The following is a 25,087-nucleotide window of genomic DNA, read 5'->3' on the forward strand; positions in this document are numbered from 1 at the left end:
AAAAATGAACAGAAAAGCTGTGAAATGTAAATCTGCACCCTCCCCCATTCTGAATCCCCATAAAAGTTAGCCACAAAGCAATTTCTAAACTCTTGAAGTGATGACATCCCGTATTAATTGTAATAAAAGAAAGTGTTACTGTGTGTCAAACTGTGGTTTATAATGGAATAAAATGCACTTCGTTGGGGCAAAGATTTATTTTTATTTAAATCATGGCTAATGGTTACCACGATGCAATTATTCAAAAATAAAAAAAAAATTCTATCAAAAATTCTAGATGCACGTCAGACCTCGACATGAAAAGAAAAATATGTCATTCACATTTCAACATTAACACATCTTCCTTCTGTCACCCCAAATCAAGACCTTTAAGAGAAATTCCATTTATCAGAATGAAATCAATCCATCATTCCCCTTGAAAGCTTCCAGGGAAAGCAGAAAACAGCAAATGCATGGATGGAGTGAGGTGAGGGGAAGCACAAGCCACACATTGAAGCTGGGGAATGTTTGTTTGGGTGAAAGTATTTTAGAATCTACCCAGATATGGCTAGAAGACATTTATTTCTATTTATTTCTAAATATTTTTGTTTCTTGAGACTCAAAGGCAGAAAAATGGATTGGATAAGCTCTTACCGTCAAACTCTTACATTAAGGGCTAGATTGTACACAAGTCTTGTTAGGCTAAGAGGAAAGCAAGCAATACTCTATACCCTCATCTTTCTTACAAAAAAAGAAGAAAACAGTTCTCTCTGAGAAACAATTTTCTGGTTCCTTAACCAGCAAAAGAAAACAGTAAGGAAAAACAAAGCATTAAACAAGTCAAGGGGTCAACAGAGTTCATGGGTCACAAACAAAGTGAAAGTCAATATAATTTGTCACCAACACGCTGGCAGAATTTCAAGAGGTGAAGAGGTGGCAATCCTGAGAAGGGGACACAATGCAGTGGGCGAGCTTACTGGAGCTGAGTACCACACACAGTCATTTAGGAGCTGACAGTGGAAATGAAGGCCGGGGACATGGCAAATAGTACAGTGGGGCCCCACTGTGTGGTATCACCAAAAGATGGCTCAGAACTTTCAACGGAAAAAAACTTCAGCATGCGAGGCGGGCACAGCCAGCTGAATACAAATTATACAGGGAACATTTTCCAAAAGGGAAGTGCAGAACTGTCACCTGCAAAGTTCATGAAGAGAGGATAGAAACGAAGCTAGCCACAGGGACAAAGGGAAATGAAGGAACCAAGATTTCTCCACTACTCTGGGGTTTAAGTCCAATTAGAGATGGTGTAAATATATATATATATATATATATATATATATATATATATATATACATATATATATATATATATATATACACAGCGGGTAGGGCGTTCGCCTTACAAGCGGCCAACATGGCCGACCCGAGTTCGATTCCTCCGCCCCTCTCGGAGAGCCCGGCAAGCTACCGAGAGTATTCGATATGCCAGACACAGTAACAACGAAGTCTCCAATGGAGACGTTACTGGGCCCGCTCGAGCAAATCGACGATCAACGGGAGGGCCTTTATTAGTGAGACCATATATATACACACATATATATACATAATGTTTAATTTATGGTTGACCTGTGATGAAGTTCTTTCAGGACTTACTTTCTGGAAAACGAGAATGTGAGCTCTAAGTTGTTACCCTAAGTTATTACTAATCAAATTCATTAGAAACAGTTTGGAAAACTGGGGTGGGAATATAACTTGAGCCACTCAATAAGAAACACAATGGAGAGAAATGGATAGTATGACAGGACAGCAGGGAAGGTGTTTGCCTTGCCTGCAGCTGCTTCTGATTCAATCCCTGGTGATGCGCATGGTCCTCTGAGCCACGCTAGGAGTGAAGGCAGAGCACAGAGCCAGAAGTAAGCCCTGAGCGCATCCCAGGGGAGGAAGTGAGGAAGAGAGGTGCCAGGGGGGTGTGGCTGAAATGGTAGAAAACATGCCTACCATGTGTGAGGCACGTGTTCCGTCACTGGCACTGTCCCCAGTCCCAGCAGCTGTGGCCTGGAATTATTCCACCCAACCCAGAGCTGCTGCATGAAGCCCCTATTTTTAGAAACAGCAAGGCATCAGAGGGGAAGTTACCCGATTAGAACAGAAGCATTTGCTCAATAATGACAAGTTGGTTTCCAGAAAGGCCGTACCGATTTACATACAAGGTGTAGGAAGCCCCTGATCTATATTTTCTCCAATAATCAGTGTTTTTGAGTCTGTAAATGTCTGCTACAAAGTGAGAACCTACAGGCAAAGATAATCTTATTGTTGTTGTTGATGTCGCTCCCCAGGATCCGGCATGGAATCGGAGTCCAATAAATAATTCAGGAGTAACACCGAAGTGAAAGAAACCGAGATTTTGAACCGAAATGACCGTTGCTTTTCATTTTATATTTCAGATCCTGTGCTTTCCCAGACCATCTTTCCATTCTTCTCACCATCTCTCCCACTAAACTAAACTGGTCTGTAAACAATAAAATACCGAGTTTCACTTAATTGGGGGAAAAAAAGAGCCATGAGAATTCCATAGGATGGAAAGTACGAAATTCATAAGTGGTACCAGTAAAATATGAAATATACTAGTGAGATACCACAAGTGAATCTTCTCATAACCAACAGGAAATCATCAAACTTGAGCAAAAAATAATAAATCCAATATTCAGCAAATGACGAACCGTAAAAACTAAAACATTACTAAAAAATCTTAGTCATTTACAGTTTCATAAACCGTTACAAGTTTTCAACTGAGATTTTATAATGAGTTTCAGAGGCAAGGGTGCCATTTAAAACACAGAATAATTTAAATGCTGTAATGATTACCTGCTTGGGCAAGAAATAAACTTACCTTGCGGACCACATAATATTTTTGCAACTTCTATTAAGAGATACACAAAGAACGGCAAAGTCCTTATATCATGCAACAAAATATTTTTCAGTTCTAATCAATAATACATTAAAATTCGGAATGAACCGAAACAACTGCGTAAACCAGTTCTATCAAGCTTTGAAAGAATTCCCGAGTTAAACCACATAAGTACAATACCAAAATATAACTATCAAGATTACAATGCACTAAATTCTACCAATGTTTTAACAGAAAAACATTTTATTACATGTTAAATATTTTTTCTTCCATACTGATAACTTCATGTTAAAAATAAAGTTTAGCAAAAATTCTCTGAGGAAAGAAGCAAACAAGCCTTGCAATGGGTTTAATTCTCTACTTAGGGACAAATAAAGCATATTTCATTTATCAGCATAACAGCAGTAAAAACTATGGTTGAAATGTAGGCTAGAAAGTGTCTATAATGATTAAGTTATTTTCCCATTTTCCTAACAATTAGCAACCCTAAGTAGAAATCAATGGTAATTGGGGGAGACAATAAGTATTAAACTACTTACTTAAGTCAATTGATATAAATGCCCATTGTTATTTAATCTAGAAATTCTATATGCTGTAACTCACATGTATGTGCATGTCATCAACTAAACTTGAGAGAAAAATAAACTTACTCCCTTAATTCCATGTTTCTTAAATTACATAAATGTACTTGCTACACTTCAGTTATAAAAAGATTTTTGTTTTTACCGACCTCATAACATTGCTTTACAAAGCTCTCATTTTTACGTTGCAGGGAAGTCAGAGGTTTGGATTTTAATTTATATTTCTGTTTGTGCACTCAAAACATATCAGGTAACATATTCCACAACAATCTTAAAAAGTGGTCACCTTAATCAGCGACTTGAACTTAGAAAGTCTTTGTTAAATGAGAAAGTAACAACTGTTGGTGTTCTGGGTAAAGCCTGTATAGCATTATCAACAACCAATTCAGTTTCTTTTGCTGAAATGTGATGATTCCAAATGCCTTAAATATTAGTGGAAAGATGTGAGGCCTCTCTCATTGAATGAACCCAGGAGTCTCAGATCCAACACATGAAAATAAACCCCATACACTCGATGGGTTCATTATAGAAAAAACAAATCCACGCAATTCACACTCTATCAGAGATCTGTGGCCTTTGAAGTTCCTCTGTTTGTTGTGGACAAAACACCCCTAACGTAAAATGTACCATCTGGACTTTAGTTTTGGAGTACACAGTGCTGATGACAAGGGCTGATGACAGGCCCGTGGCTTTGCTGTCAGGCTGATCTCTGAAGAGTCCCTGTAACAAAGCTATCACTGTAGTTGCTAATATGGGGGCGGTCTTGTGGAAGTCCTGCCCTAACCACAGCACCCACTCTGTGCTCACACCTCAACAGGAGAGGCTGGGCTCTGTGAACTGGAGTGGCATATCTCTGATACAGAGACTCCGCAGGAGATACCAGCCTCAAAAAGCTCGTACCAACACAGACCATGAGGCTGACCCTCCTGGTTTCCCCCACTCATTTGGAAACTCTCCACCTGGCCTCAGGTGGAGATTTCACTGGCGACTAAAACCTGTGTATAGGTCACAGAACAATTCCACAGGACCTAAGCTTCTGGCAGGGCACCACCCCTAAAGCGTAGTTCGGGCTGGTGGGGCAGCGATCATACTCTTCCTATGCATCCAAGAAAGATCTTGCTTTATTTGGTGCTCCCTTCTCTATCTAAGCTGCCTTTTCCCCTAGCATGTGTGGCTGGCCTCGTAGCCATGGAGTAAACCTCCTGGCACCTATCTCGGCTATTCTTGGATGTTAGTCTCCTTTTTTATTACTTTATGTTACCCAGATGAATACAATCTTTCTATGTCTGTCCCTTTCTTAGACTATAGACCGAATATGATTGCCACTCAATGCCTCTTTTGCAAACCACAGCAACCCAAAAGGAGAGAGAGAACAAAAGGGAATGCCCTGCCACAGAGGCAGGGTGGGAGGGGGATGGGGGGCGGGAAGGATGCTGGGATCAGGGGTGGTGGAGAATGGGCACTGGTGGAGGGATGGGTACTTGATCATTGTATAACTGAAACCCAAGCACAAAAATGTGTAAGTCTACAACTGTACCTCATGGTGTTTCACTAATAAAAATTTTTTAAAAAAGAAAAAGAAAAAGGAAGATCTTTCCCAGTCCAAGTGAGAGCGGGGGACTTCTCCAGATGGGTCTTGTGACTGCCTCCTGTGCCAGAGACTAAGACATCAAAGACCACAGTAGCCACTATTTCCGTGCCCATTTCTTTTCCAATTTCCACTTGAAAATGGCCAGACCTACCGAGGGGCCTGTAACACTGTACATCAGATCTGTTCAGAAATCTGCCATTTCTCAAAAGAGAGCTAAGTCATTAGAGTAAATTAAGGAGCAAGATCACAGATCTGCATTTTCTTGTTTTTACAGTAAAGGCCTGGTCATGACGATTTTAGGCTTTGGGAGCTATGTGGGCTTTCTGCAAATATTCAACTCTGCAATTAAGAATGCGAAAGAATTTGGGCCAGTCTCTGAGGTGTGAGATGGTATCTCATTGTGGTTTTGATCTGCATCTCCCTGATGATTAATGATGTAGAGCATTTTCTCATGTGCTTTTTTGCCATTCGGATTTCTTCTTTGAGAAAGTTTCTGTTCATTTCATTGCCCCATTTTTGGATGGGGTTGGATGTTTTCTTCTTGTGGAGTTTAACCAGTATTCCTCAGAGACGGGCCCAAATTCAAAAGAACAAAAGCAACCGATGCTGGCGTGGATGTGGCGAGAAAGGGACACTCCTTCACTGTTGGTGGGAATGTCCACTGGTTCAGCCCTTCTGGAAAACAGTATGAACGATTCTCAAAAAATTAGAAATTGAGCTCCCATTTGACCCAGCAATACCACTCCTGGGAATATATCCCAGAGAGGCAAAAATGTATAGTCGAAGTGACATCTGCACTTGTTTGTTCATTGCAGCCCTCTTTACAATAGCCAGAAACTGGAAGAAACCTGAATGCCCAAGAACAGATGACTGGTTAAAGAAACTTTGGTACATCTACACAATGGAGTACTATGTAGCTCTTAGAAAAGATGAAGTCATGAAATTTACATACAAGTGGTACAATATGGAAAGTATCATGCTAAGCGAAATGAGTCAGAAAGAGAGGGATAGACATAGAAAGATTGCATTCATCTGGGGGATATAAAGTAACAAAGTATGAGATTAATACTCAAGAATAGCTGAGATCAGCACCAGGAGGATTACTCCATAACTTAGAGGCCAGCCGGGTATCCTAGAGGAAAGGGCTATTCAGATAGAGAAGGGAGCACCAAATAAAGGATGTTTGGAGGATCCTCCCAGGAGGGGAGATGCATGTCGAAAGTAGACTATGGACTGAACATGTTTGCCACTCAATGCCTCTTTTGCAGACCACAACACCCAAAAGGAGAGAGAGAACACAGGGGATTGCCCTGCCACAGAGACGGGGGGATGGGGGGATGGGGGTGGGAGGGATATTATCCATGGTGGTGGAAAATGGGCACTGGTGGAGGGATGGGTATCTGATCATTGTATAATTGAAACCAAAGCACAAAAAATTGTAAATCTACAACTTTAAAAAAAAATAAAATAAAATAAAGGGGAAAAAAAAAAAAAAAGAATGCGAAAGAAGCTCTGGAGTGCACATCAATGGAGGAAGTGGCCTATGTGCCAGCAAAACTTTATTTAAAAAGACAAATGGCAGACTAGATTTGCCCTGTGAGACACCAAACCTTTCCATCCCTGAAACAAAGAAAGGAGAGGTGGACCAGGGACTAGTAATGAGAAAGAGAGAAAAATCATATAAAAGTGGTTCTAGAATATCCCCCCTGAGAACAAATATTTAGTGAAGTTAACATTATTTCTTCTATTGACTAACCTTGATAGTGAAGTCTGAGAAAATGGAACAAGCTTTTTATGACTCGTTTCAATACTGACTAACCTACTGGCACTCAGCACATCAGCATAAAATAATGAAAATATTGATTTTCCGTAAGTACATCGTACAATCTGACTTACCTTAGTAATGGATGAAATATAACGGTAATATTTCTGGCTCCAGGTTTGCAGACAAACTTTGTTCCTCCACCTTCCATTAAGTTGTCATCTGGGCCCCCTTTCAGAAAAAAAAAAAAAGGGAAAAAAACAGAGATTTAGCTTATAGCAACTTTCACAGAAGACACTCACTCTGTCCCCAGGAGAACCATCTTCAAAGACAATTGCCTTGGATTTCAACCATACTATTTTAAGTGACTTAATTCAGTCTTCGTAAACTGTGGATCAGTATTTTCACTCTAGAGCAAGAGAAACCCCATTTTTTTTCCATGAAAAGACCTTGGCATTGGAATAAAAAAGCATTAGTGTGTGTTGGGGGAGAGGATTAATAAAGAGCAGACTTGAGGGGGCATACTGACTGCGCTGGAGGGTCAGTGACAGTTTGGTGGTGGGGAACAGTAATTTTATATCGATACCTAAAACTACAAAGCCACGCGGGTTCCGGGGCCGAGACCCCCAAGCCTACTCGAATTGGAGTCGAGCATCTTCCACCCAGATCCTCCAAATTCCAGTAGGCGGGGGTCACACCCACCACCTGGCCCCCTGGCGCCGTGTAATCCCATCAGCGGCCAAGACTCAGAGACTATAAAATACAGATCCCGGACGAGAACAGTGCAGTCTTCTGCCCCCGCGCCTGGGTGTTCCTTCCCGGGGCCCCTTGGAGAGGAGCGGGTTGAGCTTTCCTCCCCGCTCCGACCAGGGCTCCGGCAGCCAAAGACCTCCAGGACCAGCCACCACCATGCTGAGACCACTCTCCGCACACATAAAGGTACTGGCAGAGGGACAAAGCCACGCGGGTTCCGGGGCCGAGACCTCCAAGTCTACTCGAATTGGAGTCGAGCATCTTCCACCCAGATCCTCCAAATTCCAGTAGGCGGGGGTCACACCCACCACCTGGCCCCCTGGCGCCGTGTAATCCCATCAGCGGTCAAGACTCAGAGACTATAAAATACAGATCCCGGAACCGCGCAGCCACAAACGCGGCCGCTCGACATCTTATCAGAACTTTTTTTATGACATCTTATTGTCTCATTCCTACTTTGGACAAACTTGCAGGCTATCGAATGTAGCCTGCCCACAGGGCAGAGTCTGGCAAATTCCCCGTGGCGTACCAAATATGCCAAATACCAGTAATAATGATGGGTCTCATTCTCCTAAATAGCCTTGAATATAATCTCAGGGCTAGGATGAAAGAGACGTTACTGGGGCCTGCTCGAGGCAATCGACCTAAAACTACCGTAGCACTGTTCTCCCATTGTTCATTGAGTTCCTCGAGTGGGCACCAGTAACGTCTCCATTGTGAGACTTGTTGTTACTGTTTTTGGCATATCAAATATGGCACGGGGAGCTTGCCAGGCTCTGCTGTGCAGGAAAACTACTGTAACTACCTAATATGTGTGTGTGTGTGTGTATTTTAATAATCAAAAGCACACTTGAGAAACAATGCAAGGATATCACTGATAAGATCATAAAAATGTTTCTCTGTTCACCAGGTCAAAGAGGTACAAAGAGACATGGAAGTTTCAGGGGAAGGAAGAATTATCATTCAGGTTGCACAGGGCTGGCTGGGAAGGTTGATACGAGATCCACAGAACCTAAACAAATGAATTTCATCAAATCTCAGATCCAAGCTAATTATAAGTTACACTATGGTTTCATAAAAACTAAATGGGGGAAGGGACAGCTAATTAAACTATACAATGCTTCCTGATGACTCAAAGTCTTTATTTTCCTTATCAAAAAAGTTTCCTATATTTGATGGTGGCACAATTTATAAATAGACCGGAAGCTTTTTAAATAAAAGTTTGCAATAGGGCTCTCATAAACATTTCACAAACAGAAGAAAAATAAATTTAGGTATTTTTAAAACTACGTAACAGGCCGGGTTCAGCTTTTCAGAAGGACTCAGGGCTGTCAAGTTTGTATTTAATATACTGTGTCATTAAGTGCTTTCTTAGAGGAGAGTGTTTCAATCCAGTCTGCGAATACCTATCTCTATGGTTTAACGCTCTGCTCTTGGTGCTCTCGGATGGCTTAGAGAGAACCTCCTATAACAAAAAGACACCCACTTCTCCCTCATGTGGTGAGTAAATAGTTATTGATTGGAAAACTGAAGCATCACGGGATAAGGAATAACCACTCAGCTTGTATAGACACACGTGAAAAAAACTCATGATTGTCTTCCACTGATGGCCGTTAAGACGACACCGAGTTAAGACCTGAGGTTTAGAGTTTAGAAAAGGAGAAAACGAGGAACAAGACATTGGGAGCAATGCATCACCCCCAGCCCCCCCCCTCCCCCTCACCAAACACACTATCTCTAGCAAACTCAGTTCAGGTCTGTCTGTTATAGCCCCAACTTTCCCACACTCCTGGTAAAATTGAGAGTCAAAAGCCAGAATGCCTGGCCAACCAGCCCAGATTCCACTTTGAAGCCAGAAGGCATAGAGCTAGGAGGCGTCAATTTCATAAGTTTACAAGCAGGTCCTTCCTGACAGAGAAGGATGAAGTCTAAACCCACAGTGAGTGGGTGAGCTGTTCTTTCCTGACCAATTAGTAAGCTCATCTGGCCCACAAACTAGGCTACAACACCCCAGCTTCTGTCCATCTAAAAGTAGCATTTCACCATTCGTCCATTTGACTTTGTTCTGAACGGTTCCAGAACTCTGACAGAAAGAAGGGTGGGTTTCCCTGACACACTAACCATTTCCATTCTCCTTCTTTTTTTCTAAGCCAAACATTTTCTTTCTCATTAGAGTGTTTTGCATGATACTAAACACAACTGAATCTCACATGATTTATTATCTCTCTTAATGGTCTCTGAGGGATCTTGGAAATTGACTGATAAAAACATGTGAAGCTTCAGAAATCCATACCATGGATCAGCAAGGCTTCCCAGAGGCGTCTGAGTGCAGACAAATCCCTCTTGGGTCAGCTGTTGACACCACTGATCAGAGCATGTTTTTTCTTAAGAAAGACAGAATACATAATGTACATGTAGCTCCTGATGCAAAATCAGAGGCTGTTTTCTTTTTCTCACTTGAAAGAAAAACCCATCTTGTATGATTATATTCAGATCAGCAACATTAGAGGTTTTGCTAAGTTAAAAGGAAACCAAAAGGAGAACATTAAATGACCACAAACACTACGGTTCCTTTAAAAAAATTCTCAATAGGTCATAAGGCATGCTTACAAACATAAAAATTATATCAGAATATATCCATACAATATATACACATCAGAAAATACACATTCTTTCTCAACACTTCCGTTTCGAAAGCATAAAATGAACTGAATCGCCAAAGAAATGTGTATGTGTTTAAATACTTTGCTGTAAAATAAGTTTATACACAAAGAGAACAAAGTCATCTATGCAAACTTAACATATTTTTTAAGGGCATGAAAGTGTTCATGTACATACATGATCTCCAATGATGTCAAAAATTCTGACGTTTAGGGGCTGGAGTGATAGTACAGTGGGTAGGGTAGCACGCGGCTGACCCGGGTTCGATTTCCAGGATTCCATATGGTCCCCTGAGCACTGCCAGGAGTAATTCCTGAGTGCAGAGCCAGGGGTAACCCCTGAGCATAGCTGGATGTGACCCAAAAAACAACAAAAAAACCCTACAACAACAAAAAATTCTGAAGCTTAATGATCTCAGCAATTGAACTGTTAACTGCAGACTGCTTGATGTGGTTCCAACCAAAGCAGCACCTCTGCATACTGCAGACTCGGTCACTGCTCACCTCTGTGCCTGCACATACAGAACACACAATGCTTTCCCACATCTAGAGTCCTCGGACCATTCCCTTTGGCACCAGGAAAAGTCCCCAGACTGTCAAATGTTCCGTTCCAATGTCCACAACCTCAACAGTGACATTATATGAAATAATGCATAGAACTACTTCTGTTTGTAATGAGTTTGTGATGTTTTTTTCCACCCTGCAGAAATGAAGCTTCCATTTTGGACAGATAGTATAAGGGGTTAAGTCACTTGCCTTGGAGACATTCTACTCTTGTTTGAATCCTTGGCACTACATAGGCAGTCCCTGAGCACAGAGCCAGGAGTAAACCTTAAGCACCTCCAGGTGAGACTCAAACACCAAAATAAAAATAAATAAATAAATAAATAAATATAAAGTAGCTTCCTGGAAGATGGTTTAAAAAGAATACCTCCAATGCATGAAGCAAGGGGAAAAAAATGCAGACCTATCGTACTAGAATTTTATTAGAATTAGAAAGATTATTTGTGAAAGTCTTATATAAGCTGTTAAAAGCCTAAAAAACATAAATAATTCACTCTGTATCCCCCAAACCCCCAAAAGGCAGCAGGTAGGCTTAATGGACATCTGTTGATGAACAGTCACGTAGCATACCCAGATAATGAAAGATGAGACAAAGTAGCCTCGTGCCACAAGGCCAAGAGTGTGGTTCAGCAGCCACTGGAAATGTCAGTGAGAACCCGATCCAGTCATGAACTAAAGGAGGGATGACAGGATGTCTGGCTTTTCACATCTTTTGAGTCCCTGTGAGAAAGTTATTGATTTCACAGAACAGGGTCAGACGAGATAAAAAGAAGAGTTTGGGGGGTCTGGAGCGATAGCACAGCGGGTAGGGCATTTGCCTTGCACGTGGGCAACCCGGGTTCGATTCCCAGCATCCCATATGGTCCCCTGAGCACCGCCAGGAGTGATTCCTGAGTGCAAAGCCAGGAGTAACCCCTGTGCATTGCCGGGTGTGACCCAAAAAGCCAAAAAAAAAATAAATAAAAAAAAAAATTTAAAAAAAAAAAAAAAAAAAAAAGAAGAGTTTGGGCAGAACTATGACAAACGCAACTCCCTCCTCCTCCTCCTCTACACACACTTGACGTCCAGTCAAAATCTCCAGTTATAGAAACCTCCTCCCCCCACCCCTTACCAAGCCCCGGCATTGCCCCAGCCCCCTAAATACTGAATGCCAGCTGCAATGCACTGGTGGTGGTTTCTTTCTTTGAGGACCAGAATTCCAAGTCCAGCTTACTAAAACTACCATTAAACTTGTCACTGGCTCACTGATAAGCATCCTTAATATAAGACAAGTCATTTGAACAGCGGAAAGTTACTCTAAAATCTAAGGATAGTTGCTCAAGTGTTTTCTTACATTCACAGAAATTTTATTACAATCTTTATTAAAGCAGATACTTAAGTAATTCCTGGAATACATTTTCTGACATAAGGTCAATATTTCCTTTCTTAAGATAAAACACACTTTTATACTTCAGTAGGCCTGTTCAGATCGCCCCTTAAACTTTTCTTAGTCACTCTTACTAACTGTACATTTGTAGGATTTATATCAGGTAAATCTTAAAATGTATTAGTACAAAATAATTCATTTTATATTTTATTTATATTAACTTGTTATTGTTTTAATTATAATTATTATTTATAAAATGATTTTAATTTAAAAATTTTTAAAAAATAAAATAAGGCTTTAAAACAGTGGTCAAAGATGTGGCCAAAGACAAGTGATCTGTGAGTGTCCACCCACAAGCTATTTATTCTAGCACCTCAGCACCCTGGATGAAAGACAAAACTCATCTCTCCATATGTATCCCCCTCTACCCTTGACCCCCTCCCCCCATACAATACACACACATAAGTCAAGTAATTTGGGAGCCACCAACATGAGACCCCTCAGAAGTAGACAGTTCAGTCTGGAGAAGAGGACAGGAAAGGCCGGAGCACCCCGTCATCCCTTCATTCATTATCCTCATGAGCTAATCATGGTGTCAGGGGCTGGGTGATGGGCACCCGGGAAATCCCTGAATGGTGATGGAATGGTGACGGAATGGTGACGGAATTTTTTTTTGACAAAAAAAATAACAGACGAGAATGTGAGAAGTCAAAGAGACACAGCATAGGAAGGAGTGGGAGAAAGGAAGTCTCAGTGATGGTTCCTGTCTCAATGATGAAAACAAAGGTTGGACAGACTCTCCACGACAATTGTCAAGAAGCATCAAGTGACTTGATAACCCCAGGATGACAGCATCTTAGATCCCCTAGGCTACCCCTCCTCCCAGAATTCATTGGCTGATAAGTAATCAGCACCATTATATATCATTCCTTGATTCTTCCCAATGAGAATCTGATGACATTTAGAATGAGAACAATCAATAAGATAGAAATATGCCACTAATGCCTCATAATGGAAACAAACATTGTGATTTGGTGGTAGCACAGTAGAAAGAATAAAAAGGAAGGATGCCAGACCCCAGATTTGCTACTCCCTATTAGTATTAAGTGCTATAAAAGCTAACTTCTCTGAGTCTCAGCTTTCTAACTCCCCCAAGATTAAAAAAAATTGTTTATCAAATAAAGATTTGCTGTAAGTGCTGTTGAAGGCTGAGGTTTAAGTAAGATAACATACTCGAGGGGCATTCAGTACAGTGTTTGACACCTCATACATCTCAAACAGTTTTCCCTTTTCCGTTTAGGATTACCAAACAGTCAGGGACGAAGATCTAATATGATTCACACACACACGCACGCGCGCGCGCACACACACACACACACACACGGATCAAATGCAAAAAAGTTGTATTTGTCACTTTAGGCAACACTGTCTTAGTCAATATCATTAATAAAACCAATTAAATCATGTCTGACTTATTAGGGGACATCATTACTGCAATAAAAGATTTAGAAAATTGCTGAGAACACTTACAACATGGTAGAATGAAATGAGTCCTTGTCTGTTCTTATTTTATTTTCAATTAAAATGAACACTATTAAATATGTGCAGATGCTTCAATTACAACTGCCTTGTGCCAAGGACCCAAACAGGAAAGACTTTGGTGGTCACTTTTGAGCCATGGAATGTAATAAGTCCCATTTGACAGTTCAGCTTTCTAGATTTAAAGTTGTCTTCCACTTAGAAAAGAACCATGGAAAAGGCAAATTTCTTTGCAGAAGTTTGCACATCATAAACATTTTCTAAGGATTCAAGGCATATAATCCAATAAATATTTACCGATTGCATCAGTTAAGAGGGTTGTTAATTGTCTCTAATAGTCAACTGAATTGTCGCTGAATTCAGAGCTGTCACCTTGCCAAAGGAATCCTTTTAGAATCTGATAACCCTCTTTAACAAGATCTCTTATTAAAGTACAAGTTATCACTATAAGTCCATGCTCTTGCTAAATCACTAAACTTGTAACATGGTCCCTTTATGAGCATGATGTGTGGTGCTAGATTAAGAACAAAATCAAAGTAAAAATCTTCTCCTTGCCCTCAAATCACTCCTGTTATAGCCAGATCAAACATATCAGGGTGGTTAAGAGGTTATCCTCCCAGGGCAAACTGATAGTGGACCTGGAAAGAATTTTAGTCCAGGCTACAAGAACCTTCAGAGAACTGTCTTTTGGATTCAACTCTAACCTACCATACACGTATATATACTATGATTCTGTTCCTATACATAGCCTGTTTGCTTACAACAGTTTCTGTACATAATAAGCCTTTAGTAAATATTTGCTGAATGAATATCTGAACAAAGAAATGGATTGAAAATGATAAAAATGTCTCTTTTAGGCATGAGTTCTAAGCACAAACCATACAGGAAAATAAACAGTTGTGTTTTCCATAAAAATAGGATTTTTAATATTTTCTACAAGACAGTTGTGTTTTCTGTAAAATCAAATTTATAAATTCTACAAAATCCTATGAATAGAATTCAAGTTTCAAGAAAGTTCTAAAAAGAAAATTGAGATATTACTTATGAAGACAATCTCTCACAATGGAAAATAAAAAAGTTATTTTCAATGTAAGACAAGTAAATGATGCTTTTATTGTATTGTCTCACTACATTTTGGTCCTCAGTGCTCTAAAATTTGTATTATAGATAACTAAGATGATTATGAAGGTAGTCAGAATAGATAGGAAGCTAGGAGAGCTGAAGAGAATTCATATTTACTATGTATAACCTGCTGGAATCTGGATACTGGTCTGAACACTTTACATAAGATATCTCACCCAATCCTCATCACAGTCCTTAAATATCATCATGGAGGTTGGTGGTAGTAAGAAAAGCCAAAATGTCTTGTTCCAGATCACACACATGGTAGGTCAGTATTCAACTGTCAGTCTGTCTTCTTCATGAATAGTATTTTCCCCAACTACATATACAAATAGCATTATTCTTAGCACCATTTTATATATTCATGGGATTCAAAAATGGAACAAACGATGTCCATCAGAATTTCTCATCAAGGGAACATCTGGTCCCATGAGAACACCTATAATTTTTCTAGGAGGCCCCAGGTAAAAATCATATTAATGCAGAGAAGCAGAGAAGGCACAGAATGAGATGGGGGGTGGGGGGCGGGCAGCATTCACAGGTTCACAGAAAGCAAACAAGGTGAAGTGGCACAGATGGACAAAGGTTAAGAAACACTGATGTAGATGATGAATAATACGGCAAATTCTAAAACAAGAAGCACTGAACTTTGATTTCATGGTGGTCTGACTCATAGAATGCAGTTGCATAGAACCAACACTATAACAATAGCCGTTGATCATTCAAGTCAATTCACCACAAGCCACTTTGACCAAAACATGTAGGTGCAACTAAAATACACACAACATTCTATGGATAAGACCCATCATATCAGTAGACAATGATCTGGTAAAAACATACGGACCAAGGTCAAAAAGACCCATTTCCTCTAATATCACGCACAGGACATGAATTAGAATTCTCTCTCCCACTACATGACTCACCAGGAGCAAAAACAACAGTCTTAAGGACTACTGCAAATAGAAAGGACTGGTGAGGCCTTCTTGAAGATTTAGGAATCCAAGACCAGAGAGGGTTGTGATGTTCAGAGAAGGATCTCTGTGGAGCCTACCAGTATTAATACCTGAAAAATGGCCAGTTAAACTGTCTACCAACCAGCCTGGGGCCCTGTTTCTCTGTCTGTCTTGGCTAACATTCACAAAGTACATGTTTGCCCAGATTCCAAACACCCCCAACTCAACAGGAACCTGGCATGCCTCATGGAAAAAGCAAGTGATGCTGGTTGGTACTCTGGTTCTTAAAACGATGATGAAGTGGGGGTGACAGATATGCTTCAGGACACCCTTCCACCCTCCCTTAAGCACTGGCTGTCACTGCTCAGTGAATCCAACATTTCTGCGCTCTGAGCAGCCACAACAGGTGGGAGGCTGACACATGCTATTCCTGCAGAGCAAAGCCGAGTCTCTCCCTAGTCTATGTTCGTCTGTCCTAATGATTCAAAATCAAACCAACGAACACCCAGAAACACTCTCCTGGGCTTTTTATCCCTATGCCATCATCAATGAAAATGGGATTCTTTCTGGGGAATGGGGTCATAAAGAAGCAGCTAGGAATTTGAATTTCCTGAAACCTACATTTCTGCTTTGGTACTTTGGTGGGGAAACAGGGCGAAATGTGGAGAGTGATGAACTGAACTGGTCTTTGAACAGAATTAGAAAAGCAAACAAACAAAACAAAAACAAAACAAAACAAAAAAACCCTACTGATGACAAGATAATCCTGGTGGAGGGTCCAGGGAGGTGAAAATATCTGAAATTTATAGCAGCAGCCTAGCATTAGATTATTCTGGGGCAGAAATGAAAGTGGAGAAGAGAGAGTTTGATGGCTGGAGTTAAGGATAGAATCCAGCTGGCTGTGACAGAAAGCAGGGGGACATGAGTTGACGTTTCCATAGAAAGTTTGGACAATCATCCATGGATGGGTCATGGATTGAGAAGACTTTGGAAAGCTCTTGGCATAAGTCAATGGAGGAAGCTGATATGTGGCGGGTCAAGGCCAATGAGAGAGGCTTTTAAAGAAATGGGATGTTGGAGTTTAAGAGAAATTTCGAGTAACTGCCTTAACACTTTGCCTGGGATCACATACATAGGACACCCTTGATTGAATTAGAGATAGGGTGAGAGGTAGGGGCATAGGGTACTGAGTTGCATGTTGGGTAAATAATTAGTCTGAAGCAATATTTGGGCCTGGGGGTAAAACCAAGGCATGAAAGAAATAAAGACATTCCCAGGATCTCAGCCCAGAAGGAAAAAGAAAAATACTTCATTTTAAAGTATATTCCATATGTGCACTATATCCTATAGCTGCTGGATATTTCCTACTAAACAAGAGCTAGGAAGCAAATGGCTCAAGTGAACATTAGATTTTATTTAGGGCCAAAGAGAATACAAAGATTAAGGCCTCTGACCCAATATACCCAGCTCCGATTTGATCCCCAGCACCTGAAGGGCCACAGAGCAACACTAGGAGTAACTTGTGAGCTCAGAATCAGGAGCAGCCCCTGTCAATCACCAGAATGGCCCAATTCCCCACTGTCTCCCCCACAGAAAAAAAAAAGAATTTTGGTTAAAGACAAGATATTTATTTTTTAAAAAAAACTGCATATTATATTGCAAGAACTGAATACATTTTAGCATCTAAACTTCTAAGTAACAAGCAAATTTTCTACAAATCTATTATTTGGAGGTGGTTTTTTCATTTAAAAAACAAACAAAGGGGGCTGGAGCGATAGCACAGCGGGTAGGGCGTTTGCCTTGCACGCGGCTGACCTGGGTTCGATTCCCAGCATCCCATATGGTCCACCAAGCACCGCCAGGAGTAATTCCTGAGTGAAGAGCCAGGAATAACCCCTGTGCATGGCTGGGTGTGACCCAAAAAGCAAAATAAATAAATAAATAACAAAGAAAAAGAGGAATAAAAGGAAAATGGTTCCTAATTATTCCCCAACAGTAAAATGAAAGTCTTGGACATGATAACCTCTCAGTATCTGAACTGCAAACAAGAGAGAGAGAGAGAGGAGGGGGGAGGTGAGGGGAGGTGAGGGGAGGGGAGGGGAGGAGAGGGGAGAGGACAGGAGGGGAGGAGAGGGGAGAGGAGAGGAGGGGAGGGGAGGGGAGGGGAGAGGAGAGGAGAGGAGAGGAGAGGAGAGGAGAGGAGAGGAGAGGAGAGGAGAGGAGAGGAGAGGAGGGGAGGGGAGGGGAGGGGAGAGGAGAGGAGAGGAGAGGAGAGGAGAGGAGAGGAGAGGAGAGGAGAGGAGAGGAGAGGAGAGGAGAGGAGAGGAGAGGAGAGGAGAGGAGAAGAGGAGAGCGAAAGTGGGAAAGTGTCTGCCACAGACAGGTTGAGAGGAGGTGATGGCAGGAGGGAAACTGGGGACATTGGTGGTGGGAAATATGCACTGGTGGAGGAATGGTGTTGGAACACTGTATAACTGAAACCTGACTATGAACAGCTTTGTAACTGTGCATTGCACCGTGATTCAATAATAGAATACAATAAAATAATAAAAGTAGTTTTGGAGAATGGGATGATTCTCCAGAAAAGAAAACAAAAAGAAGAAGAAAAAGAAGAATGAAGACAAAAGTAAGGTTACCAAAAGTTCAAGGTGAGGGGAGCATCCTAAGTGCAATGTGCTTCTAGAAGTCTACCAGCAGCCTATGTCAAAGCAAGCGCTGTTAGTAACAGTACAGATTGTTTCTACGATGGACTCTGAAATGGCACACGCTACGAAAAGCAAAATGCAAGAAATGAGCTAATTACCAAAGGATCCACAGTCATTGCGGCATAGTTTTAAGTAGTTGATCAATAAGATGCAGAGGAACTTTAATTGGCCATCTTTGAGAAACACTGCTATCTTCATGACATTATTCTGCAATTCACTTTATTTTACGGCTACATAAGGAGATTTATCGATCCTTTCTTCTCCTCCCAATCTTTAACTGATTTCTTAGTTTTAATTATCATGAATCACTGAAGTATGTTTGGGTGGCAAACCCATCGCAGAGAATTCCATTGTGTAAGCTGGAGCCATCTGTTTTACTTCTCCTGAATGGCTTCTTTCATTTAGTATCATAGTTTCAAAGTTCACCAATGCAGTATGATAAATCAGGAATTTCTTACTTTTAAGAGCCAAATCATATTCTATGGCAGATAGGCAACACAGGTAGTTTAGTTGATGAACATTTCCTCCCAGGTTATAATGAATAAAATAACTAAGAATATTCACATGCATGTTTCTGTTTCTCTTCACTATACATAGACGGATTGAGTCTGAACTGTTAGAGTCTCTGGCAAATAAAAAAGGTCTACAATTATACATAACCGTCAGACTGTTTTCCAAAGAGGCTGCACACTAATGCTCATTGTTGGTTTTTCTTCTAAATAACTCATTAATTAAAAGATTATATGGGGTACGGGGCAAAGGAGAATGATGGGTATACACACATCAAGTCTTTTAATCTCCAGAAAATCCTTTTTTACCAATCCCAGAAATCCCTCTCTCCGGTCGAGGTGGCCAGCTCTGTTCCCAAGGCTCAGCGAGGAGGCACTGAAGGCTGATGACTCGTGAGGTCTTGATACAACTGGGAAATCATGCCGTGAGACTGGGGGTTCATCAACTATGATTCCAACTGACAAGGATTCTTTCCTCATTCAAGTTTCAGATTACAGAAGATTCCACAGTATGGCCATTAGTTCTTGTTAAAATAAAGCAGGAATACTAGGACAGATGACAGAATGCAGTGACATTTTCTAATCACATGAGTCTATCTCAGTGCTGACCTAACATGGCTGTAGACGAGGACTTGCCAGCTGAGTGGTGGATTTATGCGGTGGATAAGCATCAAGCTGAAAACAGATTGAGCCCATCAATCTTATTTTGCCTGAGAAACAGTTTCCAATGGAGCCGAGGTCACTAGAAATGCTTTGTGCATAAATATACTAGTTCATACAGAAGAAATGGTCTTGTTAAGTGCTGTTGTCTTCACACTCGGACATGCTTAGATCTATATACTCCCAATGGTTGGAAAGGAATTATTTTAAAGGGGTTGATATGATAGACACTAGATATAATAACCTAAAATAATCATGAGGAATAGGAGATAAAGGGCTCTGTAAATACAAATTTAGAGTCACAATACAGTGGCAAAACATGGTAGCATTTAGCTTACTGACAAAGATAATCAGTGCTGGCATCCAAAACGAAACAGCATTATTTCATGGCTCATTGGAAGCATCTGGATTATTGAGGCACAGGTGGCCTTAAATAATTTTACCAGCAAACCCATAGTTATGATTTAGGTTTAATCAGCATCCGTCAACTTTCCAGTCGCTCTATGTAATATCACAGAATTAAAACTGGTCTTCCAAATCAGCAAAACATGAGCCATGGCATGAACAACACCCAAAATTAAAGCTGGTGAAGCATTTTTTCCCTGTTTCTGGATAAATATAGCAGAACAAAAGGCTGTGCATAACCTTTATTTGGCAAATAATTGTCGGGATGTGGGAGGGGGGGGGGGGAAATCAGTGCTTTACATTTCATTCAAAATGACCATTCCATGCAGCACTCTGACGTCCAACACAGGTTTCACTCCAATTGGTACTAGATGGAATACAATAAAAGGAAGCACAGCCCTCTCATTTCTCTACAATTGAAATAATGACAATTACCTCTGGAAGAAAGATAAGCCTATCATGTTTCATTCTCCACTAACAGATAGCAAGTTCAATATCCACCATTCATAATCAAAAAAAATTGTTGCAATGTTTCCAATCATATCTTTTCACACTATCTCACATATCCATATCTTATTTTTGAAAGTTTTCATTCCATCTGATCCTCCACGATTGCTATAAAGCATATAACCTAAGCACTAACTGTTTATATAATACTTGATGCCAGCATTCTAGTTCTGGATAGTTTGTTGTGTACTTGGTATATTATATTACAATGGATGAATTCAAGATGTGGTAACATGATGTTCACCACACAATGGTATATGGGAACCTTTAAAAAAAATTACTTGGGGACCAGAAGTGATAGTAGAGCAGGTTGGGCATTTGCCATGCAAACAGCTAATCCAGGTTCCATCCCCTGAATCCACATATAGTCCTGTGAGCCCACCAGCAGTGATCCCTGAGCTCAAAGTCAGGAGTAAGCCCTGAGCACCGCCAGGTGTGGCTGAAAGAGCAAAGCAAATAAATAAAATAAATTGCTTGAATGCAGAGAAACAGGGAACCAGTCGCAGTCATTCGCATAAAAAAAAACTATCAATATCAATCTGCTATTCTGAATAGACATTACAATAAGAAAAGAGAACGATATAAAAAGTGGGAGTGAAGGTCATTAAATAAAATAATACCGTGAGATGAGCTTATATCACAGGTATGTTAAATGTGATATGGCAAGGTCCTTGGCCGATCTTATTCTTTGTCTTACCTGTGCTGAGTCTGGCTCCTGAATCCTTTTTTTCCTGTATGTTTCAAGTATTCTCTGTGTCTGTGTGTGTGTGTGTGTGTGTGTGTGTGTGTGTGAGAGAGAGAGAGAGAGAGTGAGAGAGAGAGAGAGAGTGCATACAAATGCATAGTTTTTGTAGGCTTATCACTCGATCACTTGACATCCCATTACTCATCAATTTGCTTGAGGGGGCGCCAGTAATGTCTCCATTCATCCCTATCACATTGTAGCCCAATGGTGTCTGCTAGCTCCAGGAACACAAAGAGCCTCAAACCAAATGTTCAGGATTTTGATGGAGAAGTATGACCATCTCGTAGGGGGGTGGCCATGCGATCTTTTGACATCCAGTCGGTAACAGCTCCAGTCCAACGGTTGTCTCCAAATCGCATTATGTGTCCAGCCCTTCTGATTTTTGACGCCTTAGCAAACGAGACAGTGTCCCTGCTCACCAGTCGATCGTATTTCTCATCAATGTTGTCAATGACGGCATCTTCCCATGCTGCTGCAATAGTGCCAAAGAGCTCCCAGTTGGTGGTTGTTCTGGGAGTTCTCTTCTTAAACTTTGTAGCCTTTTCTCCTGTCTCCGTAAAGTAGAATTTAGCATGAAGGAGACAGTGGTCCAATCCCGTTTGGAATCCCGTTTGAAATCACCGACAATGATCTTGTAGAAGGTGCGGTCTTCTTTATAGAACTTCTCCTGTTCCATGTAGAACTTCTCAATTTCTTCTTCATCATAATTGGATGTTGGCGTGTAGACAATGAAGATAGAAACTGCTGGCAGTGAGCCACATCCATTCAAGTGTAACCGTCCAATTCGGGTTGTTAGACATTCAAATGAATCAATGCTCATGGCCAAGTTCGTGTTGATAAGGACACCAATACCACCAATGCCTCTTTTGTCACATGTTCCGAGGAAGAGTTCTTCTCCAGTGTCAAAAATGGCACGATGTGGTTCTCATCTTGGTCAGATCAACAATGTCATCCTTGATCTTTCACACTTGCACCATCGGGTCCTCGATGGATGCATCTGATGCCAGCATACATGCATTGAAAGTACAGACAATCATTTTAGTCCTTCTTCATTTTGGCAGCTTAGTTCGGCCTTGAGATTTTATCAGTCTCTCCTTCCTCATCCTTCTTAACACTGCCATACTGGTTGCTCTTTCAAGGTCAGGGGAATGAGCCTCATTGTATTTACTGTTTTTGGCATATTGAATATGCCACGAATAGCTTGCCCGGCTCTGCCGTGTGGGCAGAATACTCTCGGTAGCTTGCCAGGCTCTCTGAGAGGGATAGAGGTTTTTAGGGGGGTCTCTAATTGCCCTTGCAGGTGTTCCCATGCTTCTAACCACATTTGAGCCCCGTCAAATATGGTGCGGTAATCTTGGAAGATGGGTATTAAGTGTCTTACGATGTGTCCAGAAAGCGGCCTGGAGCGTTGTGGTCGCTGGGTAGTGGAGGTAGTGGAGGTCGGCCTATGAGGTACTTATCTGGTACCGGTAGGGAGGGGCTTCTGGGTGTGATCCTTGGGTCTCCAGAGATTGGTGGAAGCAGGCAGGGCAGGGTAGGGTGGGGCTTCTGTGTTTAATTCCTGGGTCACCAGAGATTGGAGGGAGCAGGCAGAGGATCTCTGTTTCCAGGTCCATCGAGCCTGGAGTCCAAGGTCATAAAGTTCCGCTTACCTGGTTCTATGGGGCTTCACTCATGTGTGAGTCTTGGCCTGAGCATCCAGAAAGCATCCTGGAGCGTGGTGGCAACTTGTGATATGCAGCCCCTATTGGCATGACACCACCACTTTGCCTCTGGTTCACTAGTTTTTCTGTTTTGTTTTGTTTTTAATAGGTAGGTGGGTGAGTGGCTCCTTCTACATTTAATTTTTAGCCTTAGATTTCTTGATCTGTTGAGCTGTAGGCTTATATTCTTTAGAAATTTATATGTACCAATTTTTTTGAGGTTTGGTTTGACAAGTAGCCTTGTTTGACAGAAACCATCAGCAACAGTCTCTCTGAATCTCTCTAAGAAAACCAAAAAGAGTTTCAAACTAACTTCTCACTTTGAATCTGTCTCTAGAAAACATATATATTCCAACCTAAGTACATGTTTCACCCCAAAACTGGGTTATAAATTATCGACTGCCCTTCAACCTCAAGATACTCAATTTCACTTAATCCTTAAAGGGCACTAATGGAAAAGGGGTGGGGGAGGGGTAAATTAAAGGGTGCTGTTTCTAGACAATTTTCTTTTATTCCGTCTGGAGTTTTGGAATACTTTAACTGGACAGGTCCTGACTTTGGTGCTGCTTCTCTCAAGGAGCCTGGCAAATGCCCTCGGAGGGAAAACCAGCTTTGCACTAGAGTTCTTCAGTGTATCTACATTCCTCCCATTCTTCTTTTACTTCTTTCTAATAATCCTAACTTCCTTGTCAGCTCATTAAAGCAATTTAACACAGTTTCCAGTGCTTTGATGCAACATTTTAAATTTGTCATGGGAGAACCAATGAAGTTGCAACTCATAAAGCTAAAAGAACTTCACACACACACACATAGACACACACACAGACACACACACACACACACACACTACTCTTTACAGGAAAGTAACTTCCACAGGATTCAATTATTCCTATGCAAATATCTTTGACTTTTATTCAAACAGCCCTCTTACTTTTCCTTTGTTTTTAATCAATTCCCTTAGCTCAACAAAGATCACCAATATAAATAATCAAGAAACAGGACAGAGGGGAATCTATCTACTGCTTTAAATATTATATTAACCAGATATAGTAAAACCTAACAAAATGCAATGAAGAACAATTTTACATAGTTGACCGTAAGACTAGATATTAGAAGAAAGAAATTCTCTTTATAACACTAAGCTCAAATTTACAGAGCAGTGTCTTGACTTATAAAGTAATAAAATCCATCTAAGTTTTCAATTTCTTACCAATGACATAAAGAAGATGAAACAGCTAGTATAGTGTAGAGAAACACACCCAGCACTTAACTTTTATTCTCAAGATTATAAAATTCACCATATACAATCCATCCATTAGCTCTGTTTACATGTTTAAATACTATATAATATAATAGCACCTTTAACAAGTATAAATTGATGCCAATTATTGTAATCCTGGTGATATTATGTGCAATACTTTTAATGAGATTTTAAATGAGAATGAACTGTACTTTTGCTTGAGGGTATTAGTTATGCTTCAGGAAAAAATAATTAGGATCATTTTGGGCTGACATTTTTACAACATCTAATTATGATTATCCCATGTTCTCTTTCTTTTGTGGGAAGCATCTTGGATCCTGACTTCATCATCATAAGAATTCCCCAATGCCAAGAAACAAAATAGAAAAAGTTCCTGTATGTTTGTGGGCATTTTTTTTTCTTTTTTTTATTAGTGAAAAACCATGAGGTACAGTTATAGGCTTACAAATTTTGTGCTTGGGTTTCAGTTATACAATGATCAAGTGCCCATCCCTCCACCAGTGCCCGTCATCCATCCCCACGGGTCCCAGCATCCTTTTTATCTATTTTTTTTTAATTATTCCAGCCCAATGAGGTCTCCAAACGTTCGGCAAACCACGGTAATCAATAGTTCTTGAAGAGACAATCTTTGAGAAAATAAATTAGGAAAACACAATTCTTTTTATCTAATTCAACTTATAATGAGTAACTTGGCATCACCAAGCCATGGGAGGGTTCACAAGGATGAAAACATAATTAGCAGACAGAATCATGAACTCAGAAGTTTATGTTACAAATGAGGTACAAAAACCCCACAGTAACCAAAAGTTACATA

The 25,087-nt window shown here is 40.7% G+C and overlaps 1 protein-coding gene across 2 annotated transcripts in view; it reads right to left on the reverse strand.

Moving 5' to 3' along the window:
* EXOC4 (exocyst complex component 4) overlaps nucleotides 1–25,087 on the reverse strand; it is an 850,139-nt gene that overhangs the window by 450,492 nt on the left and 374,560 nt on the right. For both annotated transcript variants that reach the window (XM_056124006.1, XM_056124007.1), the window contains exon 10: nucleotides 6,956–7,052. In XM_056124006.1, the coding sequence (XP_055979981.1) occupies nucleotides 6,956–7,052 (97 nt within the window). The remainder of the gene's footprint in view (nucleotides 1–6,955; nucleotides 7,053–25,087) is intronic.

The sequence above is a fragment of the Sorex fumeus genome, unplaced genomic scaffold (genome assembly GCF_029834395.1).
Source record: "Sorex fumeus unplaced genomic scaffold, SorFum_2.1 ptg000048l, whole genome shotgun sequence".
Classification (NCBI taxonomy): Eukaryota; Metazoa; Chordata; class Mammalia; order Eulipotyphla; family Soricidae; genus Sorex; species Sorex fumeus.